Below are 13,648 nucleotides of genomic sequence, written 5' to 3'. Positions count from 1 at the left end.
TGTCTGGCGTCTTGCCAGCGAGCAGGACATTTCTTCCTCTCGTCAATGACATCGCCAGTGTTTGTTACAATCAAGTCATTAAAATTTCATAACCTGAGTGCCTCTTTGTGTCATGGAGAGAAACCTGCAATCATGCACACATCATTGGAGAAACTATTTTTTCCTGCTGAGCATAAGAGGGGGAAATAACAGCAAGGAGTCTGGTAGTTATTCCAGCTAACCCATCAGTGACAGCGAGGGATGAGGCATAAGGGATGATGGGAGGAATGTCTTTATTTTGTCTCTGGCAACTGCTGGTAATGGATCATAACCAATTGTTCCATTTGGCAGCTAGTCAAGGGAGGCCAGAAAGCTGCCTGGCCTCCCAGCTACCGGCAGCAGGCTGAAATGAGAGAATTGATTGAGGGAGTAAGAAATTCCTCAGCACATTATTTTAAATAATCTCCAGTGAGTGAGTGATGGCTGTAGGGCAGAGGGAGTGGAGCTCCTCTCTGTGCTGTCAAAAACAAAAGGGCATCGCTGCCCTGCAGGACCCACCACCATTTCTTATCCGAGGAGAGAAAAAAGGCTCAAAGCATCCCAGAAATTCGTATGAAAGGCAGGGCTAGTTTTGCTCTTCATGTTTCTGAGTCAGACATTCGGCTTCTGAACAAAAATGAGATCATGCATTTTAAAGGCGCAGTTACACATTTTGGAAAGAAGATGACTCTGATGTCAGCGTAGCTTAGCATTAAGAATTGAAAAGGAAAATCCCTGTAACAGCACCTCTAAATTAACACACACACACAAAACCTGATTAATTGGAAGAGATACAACTTCTTATTAGAGAGGTGCTGGTAGGAATACTTTGCTACATTTTGACAGAACTAGGCTGGATGTTTCCAGCACTTATGCTAAGCACAGCTAACTGGCTTGATAACAAGACAATATTTGTCTTTTCATCGCATGCTGAAAAGAAAAAAAAAAACAGCTTCTTTCACACCTGCAGTGCCCTACACCTGATGATCAACTCCACCAGCTATAATTAACATCATCAGTCCTCCCCATAATATCATCATTTTCGTTTTAAATGCGACTATAACACTTATAATTATAATGATCAGTCTATTATCCTTACTTTGCTGTTCCTGCTAATATTACACTTACTTGTACCATTATTATTGGCATTGTAGAAATATCACTGTATTACTTCTTGTTATTGTTTCTCTGTTTGTTTATCTCTATCTTTCTTTATCTCCCTCTATCCCACTTTCCAAGCCCTACACAGTCGCAGCAGCTGACTGTTCAACACGAGTCTGGTTCTGCTCTTGTTTTCAGCCTGTTAAAAGGATGTTTTTTGGGGCGCCAGTAGCCTAGCAGTTAATGTGCGTGCCCTATAAACAGAGGCTTTGTCCTCAAGAGCGTAAAGGCCGGGTTTGAATTCAACCTGTGGCTGTTTTCCCGCATGTCTTTCCCCACTCTTTCTCTCCTCCGTTTCTGACTCTATCCACTGTCCTGTCTTTAGAATATAGGCCAAATAACGCCCAAAAATAAATCTTTAAAAAACTGGCACTATAACTTTGCTAAATGTTGCCAAGTGTCTTGCTCAAGGTGGATTCATGTTGGGTGTCTGTAAATAATATAACAAAGAGTACATTCTAGACCTGCTCTTTTTGTGAAGTGACTTTAGATAACATTTGTTATGAATTGTTGCTATACAGAAAAAAAAAAACAGATTGATAAATGGCAAACTGTATATATATGTTTGAATTACATTCATTTCATGATACGTACCTGGTGTGATATCCTGGTAAAGCAACTTCCATATCGTGTACTGTAAGGGCCCCATGTACTTAGATGTCGGGAAATCTTCATACGTCAGATTGGTCTCATGTATCTTCCCTTTAATCCTGGAACATGGAAAAAAAAAACAGATCAATAACAGTCTAAATCCAATTTGCTGCTTTTTACAGATAAAAAGTGGCTTGTTAAACCCACAAAGTCAATGATTTAAGTAATTATTCTAGTTTGTGTCTTTGAAATGAGCCATTATTGACATACAGCAGCTGACAAACCGCTTTATGGATCTCCAGTAGCAGAGATGAATGTATCAGAGGGATGGAGGAGGGTTAGGCTCAAACACTATTACATTACGATTCAATATGAACCTCCGCATGAATCACTCAGTGCACTCCTACGTGTGGTTCACACAGGTCATGCAAGAAACTGAGTGGGTTACTTATCACATTTAATTCCTCAAAATATCAGAATGTTGACAAATGAACCTTTCAATTTGTGCAGACAGTTTTGGTTAGTAAGAGTGTGTTGACTGAATAAGATAAAATAGAAAAATTATTCAGCGCTTCTGTTGGTGCTTTTCAGTGGATGACCCTGAGTAGCAAGGCAGTTTTTCTTTTGCCAAAGTGTGACTTTTTTAACACTCTGTTCAGTTTATCTTAAGTATAAAAACATCTAATTCATATAGAACAAACATGTTCATTTTTGATTATTCTAATCAAAATAGCTTCTTTCAATCTTCCTGAAAAACAAATATTTTTAGGACTCATTAAACTTGAGGCCATAAACATATATGTATCTAACTGAGTGTCATATTGGGTAACTATCAAACCCCTCATGTCATATCAAACTAGACTTTGAGTTAGTAGCTAAGCCTTCTTTTTATGTTTAGGGTGTTAAGGGTAAAAAAGACAACCAGTTCTTAATGCTGTCTTTTTTTCTGAAAGTCTCCTGCAAGAGCTTTGGATTAATTGAAAATAAATGCATATATCCTATTTGGAGAAAAAGAAAGAGTGAGACTAAGAATCTGTTGCAGGATTCATTACAGTTTTGGATACCAAGTGCTACAGAATATGCTAAACATTGATCCTCAGTAAAGAAGATATTGGAAGTTGATACAGAGCCCTGATCGTCTCAGAATGAAATATGCATCGCTCAAATACCTGCTTCTCGTCCTGCTGAAGAAAAGATATTAATGTTGTGACTTTGTAGTATTTTTTATAGAAGAAGGCATAATTCTTTATTCTGTCACTCTTACTAGTTCTTGAGTCCGACTCATTATCTGTTCTATTAAACTGTTCAATTAAATTGTCCTCAAGTCCCTCCCACCTTCCCCAACCCCCAATATTAAACTTTACTGCTGCCTTCTTCCAGGCCTAATTCACCTTCTGTTCTGGGATTAAACGACGCTGCTGCTCAGATTTGTCTTTCTCCAAAATGTAAGCTAGCCTTACATTTCAGAATGGAAGAAAACACATGCTGTCAATATAAACAGCATTTTTAAAGTGTTGATACTACACCTAAAGAGTTCATACAACTTCACAATTCTGTCTATTAACTCAATGGACTTCAATAATGATGCAGAGGCTGTTTAAGCAAGCAGGAGGAGCACCTCTCAGACGTGACAGCCACTCCCTCCAGGAAGTCGTGACGCCCAGTCTCATTGAGGCGCTCCTGCAGGATCTGGATGCCCTCCTTGACATCTCGCAGCTGCTGGCTGTAGCGCTGGATCTTGTGCTCGATGTCGGACAGCTTTCGGGCAGTGTCCGTCTCCAGCTCCTCCAGCATGCTCTTCTGACGCTCGCGTAGGAAGCGGTGAAGGCGCTCGAAAGCATCGCCGATGGTTGCTCGCAGACTCTTGGCTGAGGACTGAGGGCAAAAAAAAAAAGGTGGTTCACTTAATAGAACCCTCAGCTGGGATATTTATAACTGCCATTACACGCCTGTGAAGTAGACTACGTACAGTATTTAGCTCAGTTTGTTTGAGTGTTTAAGTCCCAGAGGCCTGACTCTTCATGAGACGTGGGTCAGAAATACAAGTGCTTACTGTATAAAGTGCTCTAAATTGTGTTCATATTACAACATTTATTCATTGATTCAGCTTGTGCATGTATTGATTTCAAGTGTCTCCACTAAGAAAATAAAGCAGCTTTTAGTGAGGTACAACAAAGACGATACAATTACAACCATTATTAATTCACTTAAATAATCCATCTGAAGAAATGTAATAGCCTAAGACGTCAAAAACTGGTTGATTCCATCTTCTTCAATGTAGGAAGTATCTGCTTTTATTCTTTTTGTAAAAGAAAAGTCTTGGTTTGAAGTGTTTGTAAGTCAAAAGAGTCAATTTGAAGTAACCAGGAAATTACATCAGGATTTAAAACAACTTTCTTGGATCTTCATACAAATGATTTATCAGTTAAATTATTCCAGTTGAATCTGAAACCAGAATCTGAAAAGCTGTAAGATGAAAAGAAAGAGTTCACTTTGAGAGAAGTAATGCAAGAAGATGACGGGTTGGAGGTGTCAAAGGACATCCTGACCTGTGGGTGAGGACATCTGATAACAAGTCCGGCAGGAGAGCTGAAGCTATTACAGATAGAGCCGAGCAGTTTGCAGGGGTACGGCAGACTGGGAGATGAAGACTTTTTTAAGGAACTGATTTGTAGCTGAAAAAGAAAAATGGGAAGCTGGACTTCAAAAGGAATGAGTCATCTGAGTTTTAGCAGTCGTCAGAGTCAAAGAACAAAGGAGCCGGATGTGAAAACCCTGCAAAACTCGCACAGAGAGGCGAGGGGAGGCTTCTAATCTGAAGTTTCAGAGGGAAACAAAGACTGGACTTAATTCAGACTGTTTTGCTTACAGTTTCCTGTCTTTCCATAAAAGCCAAACACCGGCTCATCAAAGCTCAAGATGAGATCATTAATAATGCCTGAATCCCAGTAAACTCATCCTTGAAAATTCAGGTAAAACTTTTATATTGGGCTTAGTTGTTTTTCAGGGATAGCTGGATTCAGGATCTCTGATCTGAGGTTTAATTACACAATGGGATTGTTCCTCTTGTTCATTCAGAGAGCAGATATTCTGCCACTGCCTGTGGAAACCTAATCTATTCTCTCCGCAAGCCTAACCCTACCCCAGCCCTCCTGCCTAGTCATCACACTGATGGTATGGAGGAGGAAGAGGAGAAAGATTGCAGCAGTCTTTCTGTGACGTCTCTGCAGCGTTGGCCCAGCAGGGTGTGATGGCACTGAGAGGCAGTCTGCAGCCCTTGGAGACAGGAGGCTGACTACCTCTGAAGGAGGCATGTGATTATGAAGCGAGTACCCGTTGGGCATGTGAATAAGACACAATGTGTATCCTTCAGAAGGAGACGCATGCAATGCAGAGGACTCAAATTGGAGAGTAACCCAGGTGCATTCAATCATTCAATGGGAGGATGAGAGTCGGGCTCACCTTAAGAACAGATGTCAAAGAAGACGAGCATTTGATGCATCAAAGTCTGCTCTTTACATGTAAAAATAAGTTGTTTGTTGCCCCAGAGGAAGCTGCAATAAAATCTGTAAATGGCCTTGAGTGATATCACTTGAGTCAGTATTGATTGAGAATGAAAAAAAAAAAAGTTTTGGGAATGAATGAAGGTTGACAAGATGGGGGCTAACCAGACCTCTGCAGTCTCAACTCTCAAGGCTACATTAGCCGCTACTCACATAATCCACCTGTATCGAAAAGTCAACAGTATAGAGTTGCATTTTTGGTAATGTAGGTGCCACTTTTGACAAGGAAGAAGAATGCATGGAATTTAAAATAGCATTAATTCAGGGGTTTTGCTGGTTTGTGTTTTTTCCTCCATGTCCAGTGTAAGTTTGGCCATGTTAGGGGCATGAAAATCTAATATGGAGGAGTACTCTTGAAAAAAAAAAAAAGTGAAAACAAAGCAAAAAAAAAAAAAAAAAAAACTCCAGGCCAACTTAGATTAGGTGAGATGAAGAGATGAAGGGAGACATTTCATTTTCAGCCACCTAAATGCATCAGAGATCAATGAGGTCACAGTGTGGCTCTCTTCCAGGCAGAGCACTCTGTGCAAATGGATGTAAATCTAATGAGATCAGCCCATTTCCAGTGAGGATATAGATATAGGCTGAAAGGCCTATATCTAGCAGGCAGAGTGAGTCAATACATTTCTGGAATGGACAGGCCCTGGAGGGTTCTTCAGTGCAAGACTTAGAAAGGAAAAATGACTGATGCTGTGACATCAGACGGCGGGCAAGAAAACAGGAGAAAGGAGAATGTGTCCCCTAAATGACAGCAGCGACATGGTCTTTGCCAGAGACGCCGCCCTGCTCAATAGATTTGATGTCTCTACAGGAGAGAAGGGAGAGGGGTGTGTGTGTGTTGTGTGGATGTAGGAGGGCGGCTCAAGGGCTGACACATTGAGTGGACCCTGGTGGTTTGCTGATTAAAACAAGGTGTCAAGATTACACAGCTCAATAAACCAATTTACTTTGCAGGGTTCTTAGACATTAGACTGTTTTTTAATGACTTGTTTTACTTAACCAGTATTGCAATCTCCAGTTTGTTGTTTAAGATGCAAACAAGGATGTCATGTTTCTGCAAATATCCACACGTCTGTTATGACTTTTAATGCCATTTGTTGGTGTTTAACTACTCTCTCCTTAAATCAAACCACATGTCCTTATGCTGGTGAGGACATCCTTATTGTTGTTTTTTTTTTTACAGGAAATAAACACCTCAAGATTGAGTTCTTTTTTAGAGCAGAATAACTAACTTTTTTTGGATTGTTTGTACTTATACTATTCAAAGAGCTATCTTTGGATTTAACACTTTCAGGAGTATTCTTTTTAATTTAAAGACTTGTTCTAATCCTAACAATGACTCAAGAAAATATTCACCAGATTCATCAATCGTGAAGAAAAAAACAAAACTCTGACAGAAGATATTCAGCTGTCTATCACATACTATAGAAGAGCAGCTCGTGTTGTTTTAGTAGCAGGACCTTGAGAATATTTCCTAAAGTAAGAACAAAGCTTACAAGCTCTGGACACTGTGCATCACGGAGCTCTGAGGTTCAACACCCATTTCAAAGCCCTCGCTCATCACTGTTTGTTGTATGCACGTGTTGGATCGACTTCTTTGTATACTGGCATATTCTTATCTACAAGTCTACTTTAAGTCTGCTTCCTTCAAACCTTCTGACCTACATCAGTCAGACTGATTATTAATCACAGTGATTTATAATCTGCCATCCCACAACCTTTTCTTACCGTCTGTTCCAAAAGTCAGAACTGAACTGGGGAAAAAGGTGTTTAAGTGTGCTGTTCCCTTTTCTTAGAGCTGAAATTTAACAAGCTGCTCTCATTGGATGCTTTAAAGAGGATGTCAAATGAACATCTACATCTCACATGAGGCCGTAGATGTTCTCCCTGACGTGATGGTGGATAATCTTGACAAAACATTTGCTGTTTGTTATTTGTGTCTTTTACTGTCTAATAATGTTTTTTTTTTTTTTGCATTTGCATGCTTGGCTGCTCTTTGTTTGTGTGAAACTCTGTAGATTCTGCTGCTACCTGTCATGGCCAGGACGCTCATGAAAAAGAGATTTTTAATACCAATGAGTAATTTCTTTCCCGATGAGAAATGAGCAAAGTTACTTTCGTGTGATATTTCAGTACCTTGGTCTCTGTAAGCTGCCTTTGCAGAAGCTGCAGGGCCTCAGTGTGTCCCTTCTCACTGTCCTGCAGGGTGGCCAGCTGCTCCTTCATCTCCCTCTGCAACACAACAACAAAGACAACCAGCCATTAGGAAGACAGTTCAACATAAATGAAGAAAACAGTCAGCAATGTTTGATCCTCTACTGTAACACCCCTTCACTTTATCTAAAACTCAAATACTGTCTCAAACCCATCTGCTTTGCATAAAGTAATGCTCAAGTTATTTGTCCACATTCTATTTGATTTATTATAATTGTTTTATTTGTGTAAAAGCCCTTTGCATGTGCTCAAGGCAGTAAATTAAGCCTCGGCTACAAAACAAGCAAGGCAGATGGAGGGAAAGATATAAAAGAGATGAAATAAAACCTCTGGAGATGGTGAGCTGTGTCAGAGAAAAAAAACTGGGTCTCATCTCTCGTCAGGCACACGCTGGCAGAACCTGCACCACTCAGCCACCTCTGAGTCTCCCCAAGGCGGGAGAGGGGCTCAGTGGGAGCTGACTGGGGTGGCTGCTGTCACGAATAGTGCAGAGTTTTTATGCAGGTTTTCTGTGCCAACAAACACTGGTGCACTCAGATTTAGCTTTTGGGAAAGACGTGGTTCAGCAGACATCCTCCCTGAAGTGGAGACTTATTTATTCAAACGTGCAAAGAAGTCATGGTACAGCTCTGCAATTTATTCATCAGTACCTGGTTTTAGTTTTCATACCACGAAAAGAAAGAAAGAATGAGGCTGGATGGGACTCATGGTGGCTCTTGTGAGAATAACAAACTAGTGAATTCTTCAGCTAAACAACACTCTTGCTAGAGTTTAAATTTTTGTTCCAAATGTGTAATAACATGAAGATGAAAGAAAATAGACTATGACATTTTGCATCAAACGATACAGCGACACCTTCAGCTTTATGAACAGCTTTGTGAGGCTGTACCTAAACACACGTCTGTTTTGATATTTTACATGCTATCATCACACAGAATTACAACGCTAACACAGGGATCTTTGAACAAGTATAATGTTTACAATGTTCATAAACTAAATTGTTTTTTTTAGTAGGCTAACTTCTTATCCATAGACTGACTATAGCTAAAAGCGTCTCAGTGTTTGTTTTATAGCAATTCTAGAAAGAGCTATTTCAATAATGAACAGAAGAAAACAACTTTGTGTGACCTTCTGAAAGCACTAGACCATGACACAAAGTAAAAGGCAAATCTTACCACACAAGGTAAAAGTTTAAAAAACTATATATAATAATAATATAATATAATATAATAGATACTCATACCTGACTTTTGAGTTTAGATTGCAACACCTTGAAAACATGAATAAATTCAAAACTATGGTCTCAGATAATCATTTTTATTGTTGTTTTGATTAATTTTGGTAAACTAGCTTCCAAGATAGCAGTGTAGGATTGGTATTTCTTCTTTTCATGGGGGACGAGCAATCAATGACAGACCATTGGGGAACTACGAATTTCAAAAAATGATAAAGCAAAGAACACAAACATGCCTAAAAAAAGAAACAAAGATATTTTACATCATGGACCCAACCTTCATTAAACTGCTAGGGATTCTGAATCAACCTGATCCAAGCCTTAATGAGCCGGCCAACTATTCAAATCTGAAGGTTTTTCGATTCAGAGAGGGTTAAGCTATCACAATCCAATCTGAACAAACAAATGAGCCACAAATGTAGATTGTTTTACAGAACACAGCATCAACAACACCGTGCACTAGCAAAAACCTCATACTCAAAATGAGAATATACGTGTGCGTGAGGCAGGAAAAAGCAACCTTCCATTTGACGGGATTCGAAGGGAAATTAAATATTGCATCAAAGGGAACAACATGGAACAAGCCTAATTTATTTTCAACCCCCTGTTAAGCCACCACTGCTGCTGGTCTCTCTTCTCATATAACCCGTGTGTCACCGTCTCTGAACACCAGCAGAAATCCATCAAATGAAACTGTCAGCTTAGCAGAGAAACAACCACACCTCTGCTACCAGGCTGACACAAAACCCAGAATAGATCTGCGAAGACATAAATACATAATTATTCAAATATCTCGCCCACAAGGGGGGAAAAAAAAGGTTAATATACCAGTGGAGAAGGATATAGAACAAGCTATGCACTAGTTCATATTGTATATGAAAAAGCTTGACCTCCATTATTAGCTGCTGAATTTAAAAAAAAAAAAAAAAAAGGAGCAAATGTGGGCAGAGGAAGCTCGTTCCTTCTCAAGGGCAGAAACAGTGGAAAACAATGGCTGGTGCAGGAGGAGAGCGTGACTCTCCATGCTAATGATAAAGAGTGCGGCAGGCTCGGTGGGCTCTCCGCCTCATCGCTACGCGCTCGTCTGCAGCAGGTCAAAGGCACACACTGAGACAGACCAACACTGACAGACTGGCAGAGAAAACATGCTCCTCCACTCTCCCCTGCTGCATAGAGTCTGACTGGCCGGGCAAACAAGGGCAACTTCAGCTGTTAGTGCCCTCACGCCAACACTGGAAAAAACCTCTGCAGAATGTCTACTTTAATAGACACTTCGTACACAGTTAGTTTCACATTCTTGTTTGCGCATAAAATAGGCAACAAACCGAAGATTTCCACCAGGTTCCTGTCACTTATTGAACTTGCCACTAAATAGAGAATGTGTGCAGTGCTTAAGCTGAATGTAAGAAGGCAAAGCTGCATTTTAGAAAAAGCAAAAAACCACCCTGGTGTAATCATCTTTACACACTTTTAAAGGCCCTAAAAGCTCCTCCATAACGTGCAATTACATAATCCTCTTTAATCTTCCGGGAAGCGAATGTGCGTCCTTTGAGCATCCTACAGATGGAGATTTGTGCGGAAACAGAGAAAAATGGCACAGCTGCGGTGTCAGTTACCACACATGGACAAGGAATTATAGATCAGATTTTGGATGGGGTGCACTCCAGAGGAAACTCGTGCTTGATGGCAAGAAAAACATTTTTTACGTGACAAAAACACTAATGCTGCAGGTGAATGAATGCTGGTATCAGCCGGGGCTCTGAATCAGAGGTTTGCGTGTGCACATGTGAGTGTGTGTTTGTGCCGAGGTGTCTCTCCTGTCCGTCTCATCTGGCTAACACAAGTCTGACATGACATTTCCCCAGGACATCAAAATACAGGAAAACGGGGGTCACGGCTGGGGGATTATAAATCTAAAACATTTCATCCTGCTGTCACTCCCTTCTTCTTCTTCTTCTTCTTCTTCTGCTCTTCCTCTCATGTCATGTTAGCAACTCTGGCAGATATTTACAAGCTAATAAATGGATGAAATTATAGAATACTAGCCTTAGTTTTTGTGTGAAAATTTGTTCACGGCTTGAAATACCTTGTCCTTTTCTAAAAGCTCTCAACTCGATTACATTCAGCCGCTCGTTCGGGATTTAAAAAGCTTTATTGGCTTCAAACTGTCAGATGGATGAAGCGGCGAACAAAACAAAATGCGGTGTCACAGCATGAATAATAAAAGCCTACAGGGTGGAGAACTTCAACGCACACAAAGCTTTCTGTGATTTCATCCACATTCACCAAGAAAAAACAACCATCAGGGTAATACTTATCTGTTTTGAATGACCAAATGAACACAGAACTCATGTGCTACTCATAATTACACAGGGATCTCTCTCTTCTGTTTATCATTACATAAAGCACAGCTCTCAATAACTCTCAGGTAGCAGACAGGCCGGGATACAAGGACACCAGCCAATAACAAAGCAGTGAAAACACTGCAGCCGTTACATTGGGTCAGGGAGTTTTATAGCTTTGTTCTTATTTAACATGGAAGGGTCTGAAATATGTCGTCCACACCCAGACACAGAGTCACCGGGGGCAACAACACTCGGGACGTTCAAGGCCGGCTGCTGAGATATTACAAAGGAAGCAACACACCAGTGTGCACACAGGCTATGCACCCATCACACAGTAAATCCACTATATGTTACTCAACATAATGTTTCTGTACACAGCCGATATGAAGGTGGCTTTCCCTCTGCTGCTGCGGTCCTAAAAAGATGGCTAATATCAGTAAAGAATGTCTTTTTAAAAAGCAGACTCAGGTGTAAAATTTACCACAAACAAAGGATTGTGTGATCGTAGATGTTATTCTGTTATTTAACTTAAATGATATCTGTCATTACATTCCAAGTTCTTCTTATCTAAAGGTGAAAAGCAATACACAGCCTCTATGCATACAAGAGCATTTTGTAACCATGGTAACGCATGCTCATCGCAAAATGACTGCAGGGACTTTATATATATATATATATATATATATATAAATAAAGGAGTCAAATTAAATGTGTACGTGCGTGTCTTTATTTTCTTCTTCAAATTCTAATGGAACTGCATGTACTGTAGAGACCAACATATGGCTGCACTTGTCTCAACTTCTTATTGTACCAGTAAGTTATGAAGTAATATTGTCATGCTCAGGTCTGCAAGATCTTTGTGACCCCTTACAACATGAAAAATAGTGTTTGTACAGCTTTTTAAGATTGAAATCCAAGCATATCTCAAACACCGTAAAAGATTCCATAACCAGACACTTTACGACATCTAAAGCCATTTTCCCTTTTTTCAGCTGCTGCCTTCAGAGGTAATGGTCCAGAATACCCTGTGCTAAAACGAACATAAATAGAAAACCATTTGTCCCTATTGATATATAATATCTTAATCAGTAATGATAACTGCTACCTCAGCTCACAACACTTTGTATCTTTCTTCTCAGACTTTTAATGACATGTAGAGCATTAAGTTCATTTTTTTATTTCAGCTTCTGTTATGATTATACGTGAATGTGTTTTTCTATATATCTTGTATTAATTATTATTATTATTAATTATTGTATGTCTTTGCAAAGTGCAACCAAAAGACACCTCTTCCCGTGTACATATGAAGGGTACACAGTAAACTATTTTCTATTCTATTATATATATATTTTTTTTATAAGATTTATTTTTTGGCTTTTTGTGCCTTTAATGGAGAGATAGGACAGTGGATAGAGTCGGAAATCAAGGAAAGAGTGGGGAATGACATGCGGGAAAGGAGCCACAGGGGGGTTCGAACCTGGGCCACCCGCTTGAAGGACCATAGCCTCCATACATGGGGCGTGCGCAATAACCACTGTGCCACCAGCACTCCATCTATTAGCATTTTATCATTATTGTAACTATAAAGAAAACTGAAAAAAAAGGCTTTCAGAACTCCTATTTATAAACAAAAGTAAAATTACAATATTTCATGGTTATTCTACCTGTTCGACTTCCTTTTTCTAGTTCCTCTGTCCCAGGCTCTTTTGTATAAACATTGTTATCCAGACAGTTTGTCATCAAAAGTACAGCCTGGCATGTTTCTAAAGTATTCACAAAATCCACATTTTCACTTGAATCTTTTAACGTCTGTTCTGAGACACCAGGAGACAATAAAGAAATGTGACAAAGCGATCTTTCCATTTCAAATATTAGACCGTTTAGTTATAATATGGATGACTGTGCACTGTTCAGGCCGCCTCTTTGAAGCGTAGTGAGCGACTTAGCTGTCATACTGAGTGCAGCCTGGAGAGACTGACAGTGAAGGAGCTAACAGCAGTGCCCAATGAGATGATGGCAATTAGTGATGTCACAACCACAGATATACCTGCTGGGGATACTTTGTGTTCTGAGGTTTTCTCCTCTGACACTCTGTTCCTAAAAGAAGTGCCATTCAGAGAAGTATCAACCTGCATAACAACACAGTGTAATCACGCAGCCCTTAAAAATATGTCTCTATATTTCATACAAGTCATTCTGACTCATTTGAACAAAGTTATGATATGCTGCAGGCCAAAGGATCAGAAAAATGTTTCACTTGTCAGTCTGGTGTGACTGCTGCCCCCCCCCCCCCCCGCCACACAGGCTGCATCCAAAACAAAAACTTGTGAAAAGAAAGAAAAAGCAGAACAACAAAAAATGCTGTCTCAGGCCCAAAGCTCCAGTGAAAATGTTTTCTAGGTGCACTGTACATCTCCGAGTCTTGTCCGTCTAGCATCAGCAGAGCTCGCAGCCTCTCTGGGGGCAGAGCGCGTCCCTGCAGACTGAGCTCAGCCAACGGCGCAGACAGAGGCCAGCTGAGC

At 40.2% G+C, this 13,648-nt stretch overlaps 1 protein-coding gene across 1 annotated transcript in view; it reads right to left on the bottom strand.

Annotated features, from left to right (window-relative positions):
• Positions 1-13,648, bottom strand: part of trim62.1 (tripartite motif containing 62, tandem duplicate 1) — a 34,593-nt gene that overhangs the window by 4,780 nt on the left and 16,165 nt on the right. Inside the window, exons 3-5 of the mRNA XM_020629035.3 lie at positions 7,470-7,565; positions 3,389-3,645; positions 1,774-1,889 (exon numbers count right to left, since the gene is read on the bottom strand). Of these exons, the coding sequence (XP_020484691.1) occupies positions 1,774-1,889; positions 3,389-3,645; positions 7,470-7,565 (469 nt within the window). The remainder of the gene's footprint in view (positions 1-1,773; positions 1,890-3,388; positions 3,646-7,469; positions 7,566-13,648) is intronic.

This window comes from Labrus bergylta, chromosome 5 (genome assembly GCF_963930695.1).
Source record: "Labrus bergylta chromosome 5, fLabBer1.1, whole genome shotgun sequence".
Lineage (NCBI taxonomy): Eukaryota > Metazoa > Chordata > Actinopteri > Labriformes > Labridae > Labrus > Labrus bergylta.
Note: the sequence above shows the minus strand (reverse complement) of the source record. Positions and strands in the feature narration are given on the sequence as shown.